At 44.5% G+C, this 18,719-nt stretch overlaps 2 protein-coding genes across 3 annotated transcripts in view; both read left to right on the plus strand.

The window, feature by feature from the left end:
• Positions 1–200: 200 nt before the first annotated feature.
• Positions 201–4,770, plus strand: eed (embryonic ectoderm development). The gene is made up of 12 exons (XM_088997299.1): positions 201–329; positions 967–1,119; positions 1,232–1,324; positions 1,773–1,838; positions 2,000–2,125; positions 2,217–2,298; positions 2,357–2,448; positions 2,520–2,653; positions 2,755–2,860; positions 2,938–3,096; positions 3,788–3,861; positions 3,950–4,770. The coding sequence occupies exons 1-12, from the start codon at positions 210–212 to the stop codon at positions 4,074–4,076; spliced, it is 1,332 nt and encodes a 443-aa protein (XP_088853425.1). The 5' UTR covers positions 201–209; the 3' UTR covers positions 4,077–4,770.
• A 6,498-nt stretch (positions 4,771–11,268) lies between these two features.
• atp7b (ATPase copper transporting beta) overlaps positions 11,269–18,719 on the plus strand; it is a 32,700-nt gene continuing 25,249 nt past the window's right edge. The window contains exon 1 of one of the 2 annotated variants that reach the window (XM_089001525.1): positions 11,269–11,474. In XM_089001525.1, coding sequence (XP_088857651.1) covers positions 11,349–11,474 — 126 coding nt within the window. In that variant the 5' untranslated portion in view covers positions 11,269–11,348. The remainder of the gene's footprint in view (positions 11,475–18,719) is intronic. The other variant, XM_089001533.1, reaches the window with a different exon arrangement.

The raw sequence follows: 18,719 nt of genomic DNA on the forward strand, positions 1-18,719 counted from the left end.
TTTAACATTTAAAAATGACAGCTGTTGGATAAAAAATACAAACACAACGCTGAAGATGGACAAAATGTTTTAAACACGACCAAACCTCGATTTTTAAAATCAAATGTTACCTGCATTTTTCCCCTGCTACGCCTGGACTTGAACTACTATTCCCAGCAGCCCATGCGGCGGCTCAGGCCGCTGGACGGAAAAGGCGGAGTTACAACAACATGAGGGAAAATAAGAACATGTCTGAGTGCCTGTCTCAAGCGGGAAAAGAAGTAGCCCTCAAGAAACATAAACTCAGCAGTGATGAGAACAGTAACCCAGATTTGTCAGGGGACGAGAATGTAAGTGGTAAAATGTTGTAATTCTTCATCGAAATGAGGTTAAATCGTGTTAGCAGTAAGTCCAGTTAGCACTCTAGTTAGCTAAAGTAGCCGAACATGAACCTCTGCTAGCTTGACGCTTTGTTTGAGTAGTAAATGGCGAGTTCATGGGGAGTAACTAATTTACGTTTTCACTCTCACCAACATGAAAAACAGATCGAGTTACGTTTAATTTCCTAAACTACTCACTGTCTGCTTCCGCTGTTAATCAAATGAACCCCGTTAGTAGCTGAAGCACTTAAAAATAATAATAATGCTAAGAAGAAATTTTATTTATAAATCTTTCAATGACACTTTACAATCACAAAACAAGGACAAATAAAACCAAAAATAAAAAAGAACAAGAGATTAAACTGCCGAGAATGCAATTTGAAATAGGTGGGTTTTGATTAGCACAAGTTATTACTTAAGTCAGCTCAACAAAAATGAATAACATTATTTTTACACGTTATTAAATATCTGTACTTGACGAGTTATGTGAACCGTCATGAGCCGTTGTGCATTTACGGTGCAATTTTAACCTGGGTAATACCTATCACCTTTAATTCCGCTCCTGTTTATTTATAGCTGATTTTGTATAATATCTGTTGTGAATTAGGATGATGCTGTCAGTGTTGAAAGTGGCACCAATGCTGAACGCCCTGACACGCCCACTAACACCTCCAACGCACCAGGCAGGAAGAGTTGGGGAAAAGGCAAATGGAAATCCAAAAAGTGTAGATACTCATTCAAGTGCGTCAACAGCCTGCGGGTGAGAGCGAATTCACAAATTCATTTGAGAATTCCCAAACCGTTATCTTTAGGCTGACATTACCTGTGAGTGCTAATCTGTGTTGATTAATGAAATGCATTGATTTTTGCAGGAAGATCATGGCCAACCTCTCTTTGGAGTCCAGTTCAACTGGCACAGTAAAGAGGGAGATCCGCTGGTGTTTGCCACAGTTGGGAGCAACAGGGTAACTGAGCTCTTCCCACTTGAAATGATGCCAGTGTGAAGCAAACCCTTTTGTTTGTGAGGAACAGGACTTGATTCCTGTCACAAATCATCAAAAGGCACCAGTTGTTAAAAATAGGATAATTTATATGTATAACCCTAAGTAAGAAAAGTCTCAAAGTAATTCATAGCTATGTAGTCCACAAAGGAAATACTCATTTGTCAACTAGCCACCTTGGAGCAAGAGAGAAGCGGCAGTAGAACAGGCCAGAATTTGATAGTGATATATTTATTTTTTAGAACTAAGCACTAAAACTATAATATACAAAACTTTGTTGACAAATTACAGAAGGCAGGTTCCCAACAAAAGTTTATTTGCTATCAACAAACCATTAATATGCATTGGTTTATTGTACTTGATAATTTGCTTTGCTTTATCGTTGATAACATATGCTGTGTCTGTTCTCCAGCTCACTCTTTATGAATGTCACTCTCAAGGAGAAATCCGACTCTTGCAGTCTTACGTGGACGCTGATGTATCCTTGCTGCCCTCATTCTCACCACCATGAAAGTGATCACATTGTATTCTGTAATATATTGCATTGCAAGTTCATGTTGAGTGGTACTAGAGATGCCATTTGCCTTGTTTTGCACTTCAAATGAACCAGCTGATTTTCTTGACCAAAGTCATGCACAGGCAGATGAAAACTTCTACACGTGTGCCTGGACCTATGACACCAACACCAGTCACCCTCTTTTGGCTGTTGCCGGCTCACGGGGAATCATCCGAATTATCAACCACATTACAATGCAGTGCATCAAGGTTGGATTCCCCCCCCCTCCCGTGTCCCTCTCAAATGTTGTAAAGCATTCATGTTGCATGTTCTTGGTGAAAACGATGTTGTCATTCTCAGCACTATGTTGGCCATGGGAATGCGATTAATGAGCTGAAGTTTCACCCAAGAGACCCAAATCTTCTCCTGTCAGTCAGCAAAGGTACCATTTTCATCTCGATGTTGTACAAACACAAAATTGACATCCTGTGTGCCTGCAGATCACGCCCTTCGTCTGTGGAACATACAAACGGACACGTTAGTGGCCATATTTGGTGGAGTGGAAGGTCACCGAGATGAAGTCCTGAGTGCGGTATGTTACATTAAGTTACACTTAGTAAAAACTATAAAGTCATGTTTTTTTATTTATTTATCCTACTGCAGGACTTTGACCTCCTGGGTGAAAAAATTATGTCATGTGGAATGGACCACTCCCTAAAACTTTGGCGAATTAACTCTGAGAGAATGCAGAAGGCCATCCGTGGATCCTATGAATACAACGCCTCCAAGACCAACAGGTCTTCAGCAAGAACCACGAATGAGATGCATTTAAATTTGCTTTGGATCGCCAGGAAAAAAACATGTGCTCACTTTTTTCACCCTCTTGTTCTCTTTTTAGACCTTTTGTGTCACAGAAAATTCACTTTCCTGACTTCTCTACACGAGACATCCACAGGAATTATGTTGATTGCGTGCGGTGGCTTGGCGACCTCATTCTTTCGAAGGTACAAGCCCTTATCGATGTGAATGAGTCGGGCCTAGCTTGCATCACGCTCACCTGCTTTCGCATATTCTCTTTTAGTCGTGCGAAAATGCCATTGTGTGCTGGAAACCAGGAAAAATGGAGGACGACATTGATCGCATCAAGCCAAACGAATCCAATGTTACCATTCTTGGACGCTTTGATTACAGCCAGTGTGACATCTGGTACATGCGCTTCTCTATGGATTTCTGGCAGAAGGTGAATCACAAATTTGCAAATTTGAATGAAGTCTCTGTTGTGATCATTTATATACATTTACAGTAATTGCACCCTAAAACAGATCGACTACTTTCTTTACATCACTGGACATTGGGCCACTCCTTGGCAACCTGTGGCCTTGTAAGAGACATAAAAATTAAAGTGGAGATGATCACAATTTCTCGGTAGGCCGCAGTAATATTAGTCATACTTCACAGTGGAGAAAGAATGCATGTGTATTGTTATTCTGTCTACATGTGTTGCTCCACTGCTTGTGTTTAAAAATCTATTTCTCAAAGGGTTCGAACATCTCTCCACCGATATTGTTCATTAGCATTGTGGCATTTTGCTTCGTTTATCACCATTTTTCTGGGCAACTTTAATGTTTTTTGTTTGTATTTTTAGTACATGATCCTTCATATAGAATTTGACATTACAGCGTGAGTGACAGACAATTTACACCTTTAAATAGCAGTAAATTAAGAGCAGCAAATGTTAATCAAAGATGGATTCATTTGTCCCGAAATACATTTTGACCCCAATTTAAAACATGTCTTCACTTGTTTGTTACACATAACGTTTTTGACTGTTAAATGAATGCATGTGCAATACGACGCTTCTGCATTAGTAGACACACAACAAACGAGTTAGTCGATGGCGATGTGCTCATTGATGTCCTTGTGGTTCACAGATGTTGGCCTTAGGAAACCAGGTGGGCAAGCTCTATGTTTGGGACCTGGAAGTGGAGGATCCACACAAAGCCAAGTGAGTGCAACCAAAAAGTAACTCATTAAAAAAAAGGGAGGAGGGGTGGATTTTGTTTTGAGCATCAAATATGGCGTTTCTTCTTCAGGTCCACCACGCTAACCCTCCCCAAATGCACATCGGCCATCCGTCAGACCAGCTTCAGCCGCGACAGCAGTATTTTGATTGCTGTGTGCGATGACGCCTCCATTTGGCGCTGGGACCGGCAACGCTAAACCACCAAAGTGGACTAATGCTTTTTATTATTTACTTTTCTGCAGTGAAATCACTTTCACCACCTTTTTTAAAATATTATAAACCTTAAACATTTTCCTACATTCCTCTGTGACATTTTAAAGTTCCCCATTTTACTCATAACATGGTCAAAACAAGAAGAGTTTTGTTGCAGTTCTTGTGTAGAAATGTATATCATTTCTGTTTTGACTGAATCACCACGATTGAATAATTGGAGGAATCAAGCGTGATTGAAGTCAAAAACTTTTCATTTTGGTTAGCACGCCGGCTGCACTGTGCGGAGGTTGTGAGTTCAAGACCTGGTCTGGCTTCCCTGTGTGGAGTTTGCATGTTCTCCCCAGTCCCGAGTGGGTTTTCTCCGGGTCCTCCGGTTTCCTACCATATTCCAAAAACATACAAGGCAGGCTGATTGAACAGTCCAAATTGTCCCTAGGTATGAGTGTTTGCGCAGATTGTTGTTTGTCTCTGTGCCCTGCGATTGGCTGGCCACCAATTCAGGGTGTCTCCTGCCTAGTACCCGAAGACGGCTGGGGTATTCTCTGGCAACCCCCGCGACACTGATGATAAAGCAGTTTGCAAAATGGATGGATGAATATGAAGAATTATTTTCCTCTGTAGAGTTCTTGGATTTTATTGTACTGTATTCGGGCTTGAATAAACCTATTTTTATACACACATTGGTGACATTTCTAGAATGGCTTTGACAGTGATGCGAAAAACAAAGTACGATAGTTAATTGTGGCATGTTTTTTTTTTCAGGTAACCGATCTGTACTTGATATTGCCAACAGCTTGACCCCCATTTGAAAACAGCTGTACATTATACAGTAATTATGTTGAAACAGGCTTCTTGTTAGTGTGCAATTAACTGTTGCTTAACTGCCAATATAATTGTAATTTTGATGATAGTTATTAGTCCTAAGTACAAACATTAAATAGTTTCCTGATATGGGGAAAGTAAGGAATTGATGTATATTATTTTGTACTTGGAAAACGAAAGTGAGATTTATTTTTGTGTTTGTGATTATCTAAAATGTATCAAAATATGCAGAGCTACATATTGGTAAAGTGTGGTAGTCTTACATCTGATTTCTTGTACATTGGAATATTGTCTGTATATTGTATTTAATTTTATGTACGGATATATACTAAATTTTGACATTATTGATTGGATTGGATTTGCCTTTATTAGTCTCACAGTGGAGAAATTTACATTTCACAGCAGCAAAGTGATGAAAGGAATGAAAGTAGAAAAACAAAATACATGAGCTGCTGGAAAGGCAGCCACTCTCGGGGCGCCGTCCTGAAGTCAAAAGAACACAAAAAACTAAAAAAACAAATAATATGACAGCATAGAGACAATATGACAAAACAAAGACACAGAGAGACATTCATTCTTCAGGACTTGCTTTACCCTCTATGTGATGACATGAAGCAGTTCTAGATGAAAGAGGAGAGGATCAAAGCGTCTTTCCACCAGTGGATCAGGGAGAGCATGGTGGAATGTGCACGTCGACTACAAGCTAAATGTTGAATGATAATGTTATGATAGACAGGCGTAGGAATTCATGGGTATATACCTGAAACTCATGACAAAAAGTTAGCGGACACCCGGGCAGACAACTCTGAAAACCCGGCCATAAAGTTGCCTGCCCCATTTTTTATAACTTGAAACACAATAAGACGACTAATCGCATTCTTGCAAAGCATTGTTGCGAAGTATAAAGGATTTTTTAAATTAAGGAAGTACCTACCACAAATGCTCCCTTGCTTAATTTATGGTAAATATCCCTTGCTGAAGATTTTTCTCCAGTTGTCGTTTGTCGTCATGGTGCACAATGCAATGTTTGTGTTGCGTTGTCTGCTCAAAGCCACGTGGCCTCCTCTTTCTAAGTGGCTTTCTAAGTGTAGCAGTTGAGGAATGAGAACACACGGTCGATTGGAGTACGTCTTTATTCCAACTGCTAACAAGTAGAAAGAGAACCAAAACGGAAACTGCAGTGAAATATATGTGATATAAACCCGCCCCCTCCCGTACACCTGCTGGGTGAGATGTCTGGTCCTAGTGCCCGCCACACAGCCCCCCCCAGAACACCCAGAAGGACAGTCAAGGCGAAAATCTTGCAGGGGGCTTGACCAGCCTGCCACAACGACTATGCAGTCCGTCGTTCGGTGGTGAAGGTGAAATTGCTCGGGCAGGTGATCCGGGTGAGAACTGAGTGGGGGAACGACACTCAACCCTGGCATGCCGCAGAGAGGCTGGAGGTTTTGGAGGGCGTCCGCGACGTGGGACCTGGGCCGGCGAAACGTCCTCGCCTGCAATTATGTGAGCCGGCTTGAGTCTGTCTATTGAAATGCCCTCCCTTCTCCCACCCATATCGAGCACAAAACTCTTCCCCGTGTTCGAGCACTCTAAACGGGCCATCATACGGCGGCCAGAGGGGAGAGCGGTGGGCATCATGACGCACGAAGACGAAACGGGCTGACCTAAGAGCAGACGGAACGAATATTTTGGGGACGCCGTGGTGAAATGGTGCTGGAGCCAGGGGCTCCCCTGGCAAAAGGGGGAAAGAAGGTGCACCCGAAGCTTCAGGCAGAAATTCACCAGGGATGCGGAGTGGCTGACCGAGTACTAACTCTGCCGGAGCGGCGTTAAGGTCTTCTTTAGGAGCTGAACGTAACCCGAGCAGGACCCACGGAAGCCGGTCAACCCAGTTACCGTCCGATAGTGCGGCCCGTAGCGCTGCTTTAAGTGACCGGTGGAAACGTTCACACATCCCGTTAGCCTGTGGGTGGTAGGCCATAGTGCGGTGTACCTGCACACCCAAGGACTGCGCCATGGCCGACCAGAGCTCGGACACAAACTGGGGGCCTCTGTCCGAAGTGATATCGGATGGCGTGCCGAAACGTGCGACCCAGGATGACAGAAATGCGCGGGCAATGTCTGTCGAGGTTGTGGAGGACAGGGGGACAGCTTCCGGCCACCTAGTGGTCCGATCGACCATAGTGAGGAGATGTGTGCAACCCTGCGAAGGAGGGAGGGGCCCGACCAGGTCCACATGGACGTGGTCAAATCTCCTCGCCGGAATCGGAAAAGTTTCTAGGTTCGCCCGGGTGTGCCTGTGGACTTTGGCGCGCTGACATGCCACGCATGCAGCTGCCCACTTCCTGACGTCCTTTCTTAACCCAGGCCAGACAAACTTGGCCCCAAGTAGTTTGACTGACGCCCGGACGCCAGGGTGTGAAAGGGAATGAATTGAATCAAAAATTCGCCGACGCCACTCCTGCGGAACCACGGGACGAGTGCGACCCGTAGACACATCGCAGAGGAGAGCGGGACCCCCTTCACACACTGCCACCTCCTCCAGTTTCAGGGCCGTGACTGCTGCCTTGAGTTCGTGGATGTCCGGATCCTCAGATTGGGCCGTGGCCATCTCTGAAAAAGCCACCCCGAGCTGGACTGGACACACGATCGTGCGTGACAGGCAATCGGCCACAGGGTTACATTTGCCGGCCACATGCCGAATGTCTGTTGTGAATTCGGAAATCGCCGCTAGAGGCCGTTGCTGTCGGGCCGACCACGGTTCGGTCACCTTGGACATGGCGAATGTAAGGGGTTTATGATCTACGTAGGCGGTGAACCGGCGCCCCTTGAGGAGGAAACGAAAATGGCGCGTTGCAAGATAGAGTGCTAACAACTCTCTGTCGAAAACACTATACTTGCGTTCGTTATCTTGCAGCTTCCGACTGAAAAATGCAAGGGGCTGCCATTCGTTCTCCACAAGCTGCTCAACCACCGCCCCTACGGCAACATCAGACGCGTCGGTAGTCAAGGCCACCTCTGCGGTTGAAATCGGGTGGACCAGAAGAGTTGCACCCGCAAGAGCTTCCTTGGCTCGTTCAAAGGACTGCACTCGTTGCGGGGCCCACTCGACGGGGTCATTAGCCTTCTTTTTTCTCAAGGCGCCGTAGAGGGGTTGTAGGAGGTCGGCTGCGTGAGGAAGAAACCGATTGTAAAAATTTATCATGCCCAAAAACTCCTGCAAAGCTTTAACTGTGGCTGGGGGGGGAAATTCACCACAGCCTGCACTTTGGCGGGTAAGGGGATGGCACCCTGTGGAGAAATGCGGTGCCCCAAGAAATCGATCTTGGGCAAACCAAATTGGCACTTCACAGGGTTAACGATAAGGCCATGCGCATCAAGACGCTTGAAAACCATCCTTAAGTGCGACAGGTGTTCCTCTGGTGAAGGGCTGGCCACAAGAATGTCGTCGAGGTAGACGAACACAAAATCTAGGCCTCGCAAGACTGAGTCCATCAGTCTCTGAAAGGTCTGTGCCGCCCCCTTCAGTCCAAAAGGCATACGGAGGAATTCAAAAAGGCCAAAAGGGGTTATTACTGCAGTTTTTGGCACATCTTCTGCCCGTACCGGAACCTGGTGATAACCGCGAACGAGGTCAACTTTGGAAAAGATCACGGCTCCGGCCAAACGTGCGGAAAAGTCCTGGATGTGCGGAATTGGGTAACGGTCGTGTGTGGTTACATTATTAAGCCGACGAAAATCACCGCACGGCCGCCAAGAACCGTCACTTTTGGGGACCATGTGTAATGGTGAGGCCCACAGGCTGTTGGAACGCCTCACGATGCCCAAACGCTCCATCGTCGCGAACTCCCCTTTCGCCATTGCCAATTTTGCCGCGTCGAGGCGACGAGCGCGGGCAAAAACTGGCGGGCCAACCGTGGGAATGAAATGTTGTACCCCGTGTTTTGTATCGGCATTGGAAAAGGCGGGTGTGGTTAACGACGGATAATCGGTCAGCAGGCGTTCATAAACGTTACCCGATGTTAAATAATTTGCGTGCGTCAACGCTCCAAGCCCTCCAGCCTCACATGGGAAAGTGGCGAAAGAGATGGCGTCGATCAAACGCCGGTTAGCAATGTCCACAAGCAGTCCATGAGCGCATAAAAAATCTGCGCCGATTATCGGAACTGTAATCGAGGCCACAATAGTCCCACTCGAATTTTCGTTCGTGGAAACACACAGTTACCGACCTGGTGCCAAAGCTGGCGATGGGCGAGCCGTTAGCTGCGCGCAGGGGAGGCCCACATCCACCTGCCGTCTTGTCCGAGGCCGTGGGCGTCAGCAGGCTTACTTGTGCCCCGCTGTCCGCCAGAAAACGTCTACCTGACGAGGAGTCTGTGATAAAAAGCAGCTCGCTTTCGTTACCGGCACCCACGGCCGCTATTGGGTGCCGGCGCTGGCGTTTCCCGGAGCCTCGTAGGTGCAGGGTGGTGTGCAGCGTCGGGCCTTGGCGCCAAACCGCTGGTGGAAAAAAACAGAGGGCTTTCTCGTGTCGCTTCCGCGTGACCACTCCGACTACTAGGGTCAGGTCGATGTTCGCTGCCGCTCCGCCGAGGGGTTCGGCCGTCACGCTTTGCACGGCGAACCTCCGCGTCGCCAGAAGCACCCGGTCCGCTTCTTCAGCCAAACCTTGGTAGTCGCCGGTGGCTAGGCACGTCGAGTTGGCTAGCACGGCGCGCACAGAGGCCGGTAGCTGGCGAAGGAACACGTGGGGGAACAGGAATCCGCCGTCATCCGAACCTAGTAGCGACAACATTTTGTCCATCAGGTCCACTGCTGTTCCGTCGCCGAGTCCGGGAAGAGAAAGAAGCCTGTCTGCTCTCTCAGAGGCTGATAACGTGAACCGTCGGAGCAGCAGGTGTTTGGGCGCTGCGTATTTTTCGCTCGGTGGAGGTGCACGCAAGAGAGGCAGCACATGACGAGTCGTCTGTTCGTTGAGAGACGCCATGACCAGATAATATTTCGGCTCATCTGTCGTGACGCCTCGTAGGTGGAAAAGCGCTTCCACATGTTGGAACCACGAAGCCGGGTCGCTATTCCAAAACTCGGGCAGCTTCGCGGCGTAGGCGGCAGCTGCGAGCTGAGGTGCCGGTCGTGGCGGCATGGCCGTGGAAGATATCTCTTCGTCTGCTGCCATGAACATTTCGAACGTCGGGGTCACCAGTGTAGCAGTTGAGGAATGAGAACACACGGTCGATTGGAGTACGTCTTTATTCCAACTGCTAACAAGTAGAAAGAGAACCAAAACGGAAACTGCAGTGAAATATATGTGATATAAACCCGCCCCCTCCCGTACACCTGCTGGGTGAGATGTCTGGTCCTAGTGCCCACCACACAAGTACACTTACACACAAGTACGCTGTGCCAAGTATGCAAATTGCCAAATGAACGTTCTTTTGGCGATTAGCACACTCGGCACGGCAGATAATCAGAAGCCTGTTTCGTGCTTCGGACAATAACGTGACTGAAAAGTGTACTTGAAAGTTTTGAAAGCCGGTTAGAAAGAGGAGGCCATGTGGCTTGTAGCAGGTTGCTTGTGTAGCGTTTGCTTTATTGAATAAAACAAACGTTTGATTTGAAAAAAAAAAAAACGTTATTTTTTTTCTTGAAGAAGTTGTCGCCCACCCGGGCAGAGACGTTATTTCAAACACTGGTGGTTTAAAATTCCAATGCTGTCTTTCAACCTATTGTTTTGTGCTATATTGTCCCGGTCGTGCACTGGCTGGAAGGAGGGATTCAAGGTGTACCCGCCGACTGCCCGAAGACATCTGGGAGATCCAGCACACTCGCGGCCCTCGTAAGGATAAGATGATCAGAAAACGGATGGTATTTCTCTGCATGCTCAAAATAAATTTAGGGGAAAAGGAAAGACGTAAAATTACGATTTCGCATCAGATTAGGATGCCATGTTATACGTTCATGTTATTGTGGTGATTTGGCTTTTCCCGCATGGTTTTTAGGAAATTACCTTTCAGTCTGTACTTTCGCCCCCTTGCGTTTCACCTGATAACGGGAGTGGGCTCTTGATACCCGTCTTCAGCAAGGGGGGAACGCGTGGGGTCGGCTAATTTCAAAATAAAAGCTAATTCAACACACGAAGCTCGATGATTTTGAAAAGTAAAATAATAATGTGCATCAACCCTGTGATTTATAATCAGATTTTTATTGCCTCTACTTTGACAGTAGCTAATTTGACAAAGATGACACCAGCGCCCATGCGAAAAGTCACCCTTGAGGATGTTGACCGACCGTTGAACCAGATGGTTGCTCTTATCAACTCCGCCGCTACGCAACTCTACGCGTGCGGTCGCCGTCACCACTGCGGACTTTTACCCTCTCTTATTGACAAAAAAAGGCACCGCACCGGCGCGCTGTGACAGAGCAAGTCCGACATGTTCTCCTCCAAGTCGCCCAAAAGTCTGACCAGGGATGTGTCTGCCGAACAGATGTGCATGGTCGAGTGTGGCTGCGAAAAAGAGCGCAGAAGTTGCGTGCACAGTTCAGAGCCACAGGTGCAGGTAGGCCTCCTATACACTTTCTTTGCTGCACGTTACCCCTATAAAATTATTTGAAGATTCGTTTTAGTGATTTGTTGTCGTATTTGTGCACGCTATCATCCTGTCAATATTGTACAATAGAACCGAGCAGAAAATATTTTTTTCATCATTGTTTTTGTTTTGTTTGGGAGGACACCAAATGACGCGTTTACATAAACATTACGATAGAACGCTCGCTGTAATCAATGAAAAGCATTCGTCACATACAGGTTCAGCGTATAAAACGTGTGAGAAATTGTTTGCAGAATGGTACCACGCACCAATAGCATCGCCTCTGAATATTTCCAAGATCATCAAGCCGATAATATATTGCTAGGCTGACGGAGGGATAACTACACCATACGGTGAAAGAAGCAATCGCCTCTTTCAAAGCAAAAAAGAATCATAGGGAAACATTTACGCCATTATATGAAGGATCCTTGTGCAGTTGCAGCTTACAGTTACTGTCAGCTGCAAGTAAACTGTCAATTATTTAGGAGAAAAGATTTAAAAAATCCTAATGAACAAGCACATCATTGTTTTTTTTGAGGAAATTGAACATATATTGCCAAATGTTGAGATAGCTTTGACCTTCTTAAAGCAAAAGTGACATTGTGTATTACACTGTGTATATGCGTACTTTTCAATCAGAAAAAAACCCACCCTATATTAAAAACCTATAATTAACCTGTATTCTCGAGCATGATGACGTTCTTTGTTTACCAAGGTTTGGAGTTTTTCTTAGATGAAACAAAAGGAGTATTTTTATTTAAGTTAATACGGTAATCTACGTGTGCTTCATCTGTCACTAGCATCAGATGTCCAATCACAATCACTGTCTTCTTGTATTCTATGATTGTCATCATATATAGTGAAGCAAAATCCCTTGTTAGTCAAACCATTTATGTTCCGAACTGCATTTTTTCTCTCCTCTAACTTTATTTGGCTGGTGGTCTGTGCGTTCACAGCTACTGCTGTGATGTAAGTAGGGATTTGAATTATATGAAGCTCTTATATTGTAATGTAAATGCAAAAACAAAACTGATTACTGTATTGTAGTTCGAAACTCCACCCATGCTTGGATGGTGAAGGCCGCCCCACTCAATGGAACGTTCAAAGCAGCAAGACGGTTTATTTGCCGTTCCACAGATTTGTTAAGACAATCTTGGATATAGGCAATGTTTTCAATAAGAGATAAATGACAAATGTAAAAATTGTGTGTGGAGCAGCAAAGACACCAAATATATTGTCTATTCTATTGTATATGTGCGCTGCTAGATCGGAATTTGCTTTGTATACGCCAGTTCGATATGCACTTTGGACAGTAAAAGAGTCCTTTTGAACACCGGTGTTTGCCATTACACTGTACTGTATACAAAGCAAAGAAGACACAATACTAGGGAGATAGAATTTGAACCTCCATACATGGATTGGGAGCAAATGCGCATGGATCTTATTTTTATGAGTAAAGGCATTATTTTGCACACATGAACTCGTGCATAATGAAACCCAACTGAATCCCAGAAAAATCAACATGTGATGTCAGCATTTTCTGACAAGCGTTTGCTCACACTGGCCGACGACAGAGCTGACTGAGGTTTTTTGAGGTGCCATTGGCTGACTTTAAGCAGAGTCACGTTAGAAATCATGTGAATCGCTGGTCATGTGGCTTTATCAGTCCCTTCTGGATGAAGTGGAAACCCTCTGTTAGTACACACATTTTATCAGTGGTACAGTTACTCTGTGATTGGCTGGCAACAATTACAGGGTGCACCCCGCCTACACCCCAAAGACGACTGGGATGGGCTGCTGCACGCTTAGAGCCTTCATTAGGATAATGGATGGATGGAGGGGTGACTATAAAATAGTATGGCTCAAGAGTAAATATTATGCAAAAACAAAACTGCTTGTTTTGTTTTTGCATAATTTACAATTTAAATTCCCTGATAGATAAACTGCCGCCCTCATAACTCCAGACCAATATTATTTAGGAATCAACTCATTTTTTCTGATGAAAGAAGAGAGTCTAAGTTTTCTTACGCTGCATTGAATGTTTACGTCGTCCTAAAACTCAATATTCTGTGGGTCCTGAAATTTGAGTGAAAATGACAAAAACCCTTCCACTGGAGTGGACACATTTTGGCACATGTCTGGCAGTGAATGAGTTAATTACATTTTAACTGCTGAGCATGAAATGTATGAGAAAAGTTACAGGGCTGATGTCACAAAGGGGCACCAAACTTTGAAGACAAACCACAAATTTCCAAGTGAGTCTAACATGCGTTCCGAGCCTTCTATGCGGTAATGATATGAGCAAATCGATGTGCAACGCTTTAATGGGATGATCACATTCATGGGAAAATTCATGCCCAACTTGTCAGAAAAGATGGCCCCACTGAGACAACTAACTGAGAAGAAGATACGGCAATGGAATCATGACCATGAAAAGGCATGGAATGAACTGAGGAAGCTGTTCTCAGAGGAACCAGTACTGAAGTTCTATGATCCAGAAAAACAAATCAAAATATCATCGGATGCATCACAGAGTGGGCTTGGTGCAGTACTTCTACAAAAACATGAAGACTGGCAACCCGTAGCAGATGCATCACGTTCGATGACGGATCCGGAAACACGTTATGCACAGATTGAAAAAGAAATGCTCAGCATCATGTATGCCTGTGAGAGATTTCATCAATTTGTGTCAGGACAAGAAATCAGCGTGGCGACTGATCACAAGCCCTTAATAGCATTGTTTCAAAAGCCACTAAATGACTGTCCACTCCGTATACTGTGAATGATGATCAGGCTGCAACGCTACTCACTGAAGGTTGCATACAACCCTGGAAAACTGACCAAATATATTGTCTATTCTATTGTATATGTGCGCTGCTAGATCGGAATTTGCTTTGTATACGCCAGTTCGATATGCACTTTGGACAGTAAAAGAGTCCTTTTGAACACCGGTGTTTGCCATTACACTGTACTGTATACAAAGCAAAGAAGACACAATACTAGGGAGATAGAATTTGAACCTCCATACATGGATTGGGAGCAAATGCGCATGGATCTTATTTTTATGAGTAAAGGCATTATTTTGCACACATGAACTCGTGCATAATGAAACCCAACTGAATCCCAGAAAAATCAACATGTGATGTCAGCATTTTCTGACAAGCGTTTGCTCACACTGGCCGACGACAGAGCTGACTGAGGTTTTTTGAGGTGCCATTGGCTGACTTTAAGCAGAGTCACGTTAGAAATCATGTGAATCGCTGGTCATGTGGCTTTATCAGTCCCTTCTGGATGAAGTGGAAACCCTCTGTTAGTACACACATTTTATCAGTGGTACAGTTACTCTGTGATTGGCTGGCAACAATTACAGGGTGCACCCCGCCTACACCCCAAAGACGACTGGGATGGGCTGCTGCACGCTTAGAGCCTTCATTAGGATAATGGATGGATGGAGGGGTGACTATAAAATAGTATGGCTCAAGAGTAAATATTATGCAAAAACAAAACTGCTTGTTTTGTTTTTGCATAATTTACAATTTAAATTCCCTGATAGATAAACTGCCGCCCTCATAACTCCAGACCAATATTATTTAGGAATCAACTCATTTTTTCTGATGAAAGAAGAGAGTCTAAGTTTTCTTACGCTGCATTGAATGTTTACGTCGTCCTAAAACTCAATATTCTGTGGGTCCTGAAATTTGAGTGAAAATGACAAAAACCCTTCCACTGGAGTGGACACATTTTGGCACATGTCTGGCAGTGAATGAGTTAATTACATTTTAACTGCTGAGCATGAAATGTATGAGAAAAGTTACAGGGCTGATGTCACAAAGGGGCACCAAACTTTGAAGACAAACCACAAATTTCCAAGTGAGTCTAACATGCGTTCCGAGCCTTCTATGCGGTAATGATATGAGCAAATCGATGTGCAACGCTTTAATGGGATGATCACATTCATGGGAAAATTCATGCCCAACTTGTCAGAAAAGATGGCCCCACTGAGACAACTAACTGAGAAGAAGATACGGCAATGGAATCATGACCATGAAAAGGCATGGAATGAACTGAGGAAGCTGTTCTCAGAGGAACCAGTACTGAAGTTCTATGATCCAGAAAAACAAATCAAAATATCATCGGATGCATCACAGAGTGGGCTTGGTGCAGTACTTCTACAAAAACATGAAGACTGGCAACCCGTAGCAGATGCATCACGTTCGATGACGGATCCGGAAACACGTTATGCACAGATTGAAAAAGAAATGCTCAGCATCATGTATGCCTGTGAGAGATTTCATCAATTTGTGTCAGGACAAGAAATCAGCGTGGCGACTGATCACAAGCCCTTAATAGCATTGTTTCAAAAGCCACTAAATGACTGTCCACTCCGTATACTGTGAATGATGATCAGGCTGCAACGCTACTCACTGAAGGTTGCATACAACCCTGGAAAACTGACACGCTATCCAGAGATGTTGACCCGAAAGAGCACTTGAAGGCTAAACTGGATGAAGAAGACTAAGCCTACGTACACATGATCACAAGTGCATTGCCAGTTGCAGATGCAAAGATGCAGATTATACGGATGGAAACAAACACAGATGAGGCACTGAAACAATTGAAACAAATCATCAAAAATGGATGGGCCGAAGTGAAACTAAATTATTCACCAGACGCAGCAGAATATTGGAACTACAGGATGGAGTTATCTGTAGTGGATGACATCATATACAAAGGCAGTAAGATTGTCATTCCAAAGACTTTGAGAAGTGAAATGCTCAAGAAGATTCACGAAGGACATCTGGGAGTTGAAAAGTGCAGGTCCTGGCCTAGAATGAATCAAGACATCACAGATCAAGTGTCGAGATGTACAATTTGCCTCAAATATCAAGCAAATCAACCGGCAGAACCACTACACCAGACATGGGCAAACTACGGCCCGCGGGCCACATACGGCCCGTTAGGCTTTTCAATCCGGCCCGCCGAATTTGCCCAAATTATAGTACAGTGTCTAAAACTCAAGACAAAAAGCTAGCGGAACAACAGGGCAGATAACTGAAAACCAATCCCATTAAAAAACATTGTCACAAAGCATAAAGTTTTTTTTAAATCAAGAATGCACCAACTACAAATGCTACCTTGCTTAATTTACAGCAAATACGCATATCTGTAAATTTTGCTACAGTAGTCGATTGCCATTGTGGTGCACAATGCAATGTTTGCATTGCTTCCTACGAGCCACTAAGCCCCTTTCATAAGTCTCACGTACACTTTACAGTCACGGTTTAATGTAAATTTACGTTTTGTGGCGTCACATATGTTGTTAGCTTCTTTTGAATCTTTCTTCTAGTCTTAGGTTCTGTGCATCTATTTTGGAAAATGACATGCAATTGCACGACTTTGTAACGCTTGCGAAAGTCCGGAAGAAAGAAGCAGGCTTCTGATTGGCTGCCGAGCCGAGTATGCAAATTTCAACTGCAGGTAGTCTATGTTTGTGTGCTCGGCGACGGTACGCGTGTATTGTTAGCGTGTGAAGGCGAGAGCGTCAGTGAGGAGTTTGTTGAGCGCGCGGTCAGGACAAACCATCTATGATTTGGCGGAATTTAACACAAGTAGGTATTATTGAGCTTGAATATTTCGTTGTGTAATAATATGTTTTGAATGTTGAAAGTGATTCCATTTTTCAATAAATGTTGATTTCTTTAACTTTGCCCCTTCGATGGAAACTTAAAAACAGACGCAATCTTGACAAATCACAGTGCATATGTTATTTTAATCTATTTCCATTTCCTCCTCCAAGTATCTGCGAAATAGTATGTAAACGCCATATTCCTTGAGACAAATTTACCTGATCAGGGATATTTTTCACATTTGAAAGACAGTTAATAAATTGGGGTCTTACTGTGCTATGAGGTTTGTACACACTACATTTAAAGGACAACCGGCACCATTTTTTTGTGTTTCCCACTGACATCAGAAAAACGTTTTATAGCATCTAAAATACCCAAAACAGGCAGGCTGATATTTTTAGTTAAATGAAAAACACCAATAAAAATGACTTCAAAATGAATCCGGAAATGGCCAGTTTCAGAAGGTCCCACCCCCTTGTTCGTGACGTCACGCCAAGACGTCTTGCCTTGCTCGAGAATCAAAACAATGGCTTCAGATTCGGAGAAGATGTTTTCTTGTTCTTGTTCTTCTGAAGAGGAAAGCATAAATGTTTGCAATTGATTCTAGGAGTCCTCCCATATCAATTCGAGCCGTCAAGGACAGAAATGTAGCACCCAGAAAAAGCAGAAGATTGCGCCCAAGCTCCGTTGGAAATGGGCTGATTTGTCAGCTGGGAATTTGTGTCAGCAAATATCAAATAGTTGTCTTGGTGCAACACACAACGATTCACCATGGCGTTATTTATGTGTTTTCCTTCTAATTTCGCCATCAACACGGATCAACACGAAGTTTTCAGACCAAACAAAGTACCCAAAATGCATTGTATGTCGCTTTCTCGGTCAGGGGCGGTCCAAACGTGACGTCACATGGGGATCGTCATCAACTCGAAAACAAGACTTCATGAATATTCAGCGCAAGTCTTAAACCGTAAACTATAGCTATATGCTGTGGAATCTTTGTAAAATACGCTCAGTCGAAGTCATTTGAAGTGATTTTATAAATTATGGACATAACTTGTTCGGAGTATTTCCGGCCCAAACACTCCCTCCAAATGCTCCTGGCCCGGCCCCTCTGTCAAATTTTAGAACCCAATGCGGCCCGCGAGTCAAAAAGTTTGCCCACCCCTGCACTACACCCACACCAAGCACCAGAAAGACCATACCAGAAGGTGGGTGCTGACCTGTTTTCGTGTCAAGATAAAGATCTTTTGGTCACAGACTACTACTCCCTGTATACAGAAGTTTGCAGACTGCAAGCTACAACAGCAGAAGCAGTGATAACATGCATGAAGGCCATATTTGCTTGAAACGGGATTGCAAACCAAGTGTTTTCTGATAACGGTCCACAATTCGTCAATGAGAAGTTCAGAAAATTTGCGAGGGAGTGGGACTTTAAACACATAAGCTGAAGTCCACATTTTCCACACTCCAATGGCTTGGTGGAAAGACTGTGAAAACGGCTGATGTCAAAGGCAACAGACAGTGGAACGGATTTCTCCCAGAGCTTGCTGGTGTATCGCACAACGCCGCTCGAGTGTGGTATGTCCCC

Source organism: Hippocampus bargibanti, linkage group LG01 (assembly GCF_051943395.1).
Source record: "Hippocampus bargibanti isolate YZ-2025 linkage group LG01, ASM5194339v1, whole genome shotgun sequence".
NCBI lineage: Eukaryota > Metazoa > Chordata > Actinopteri > Syngnathiformes > Syngnathidae > Hippocampus > Hippocampus bargibanti.

Excerpts from the sequence above, each read along its gene's own strand:
- eed (XM_088997299.1), top strand. The coding sequence starts at position 210 with ATGAGGGAAAATAAGAACATGTCTGAGTGCCTGTCTCAAGCGGGAAAA. Across the intron at positions 1,120-1,231 it reads AGTGCGTCAACAGCCTGCGG|GAAGATCATGGCCAACCTCT; the intron begins GTGAGAGCGAAT and ends TGATTTTTGCAG. Across the intron at positions 1,839-1,999 it reads AGTCTTACGTGGACGCTGAT|GCAGATGAAAACTTCTACAC; the intron begins GTATCCTTGCTG and ends AGTCATGCACAG.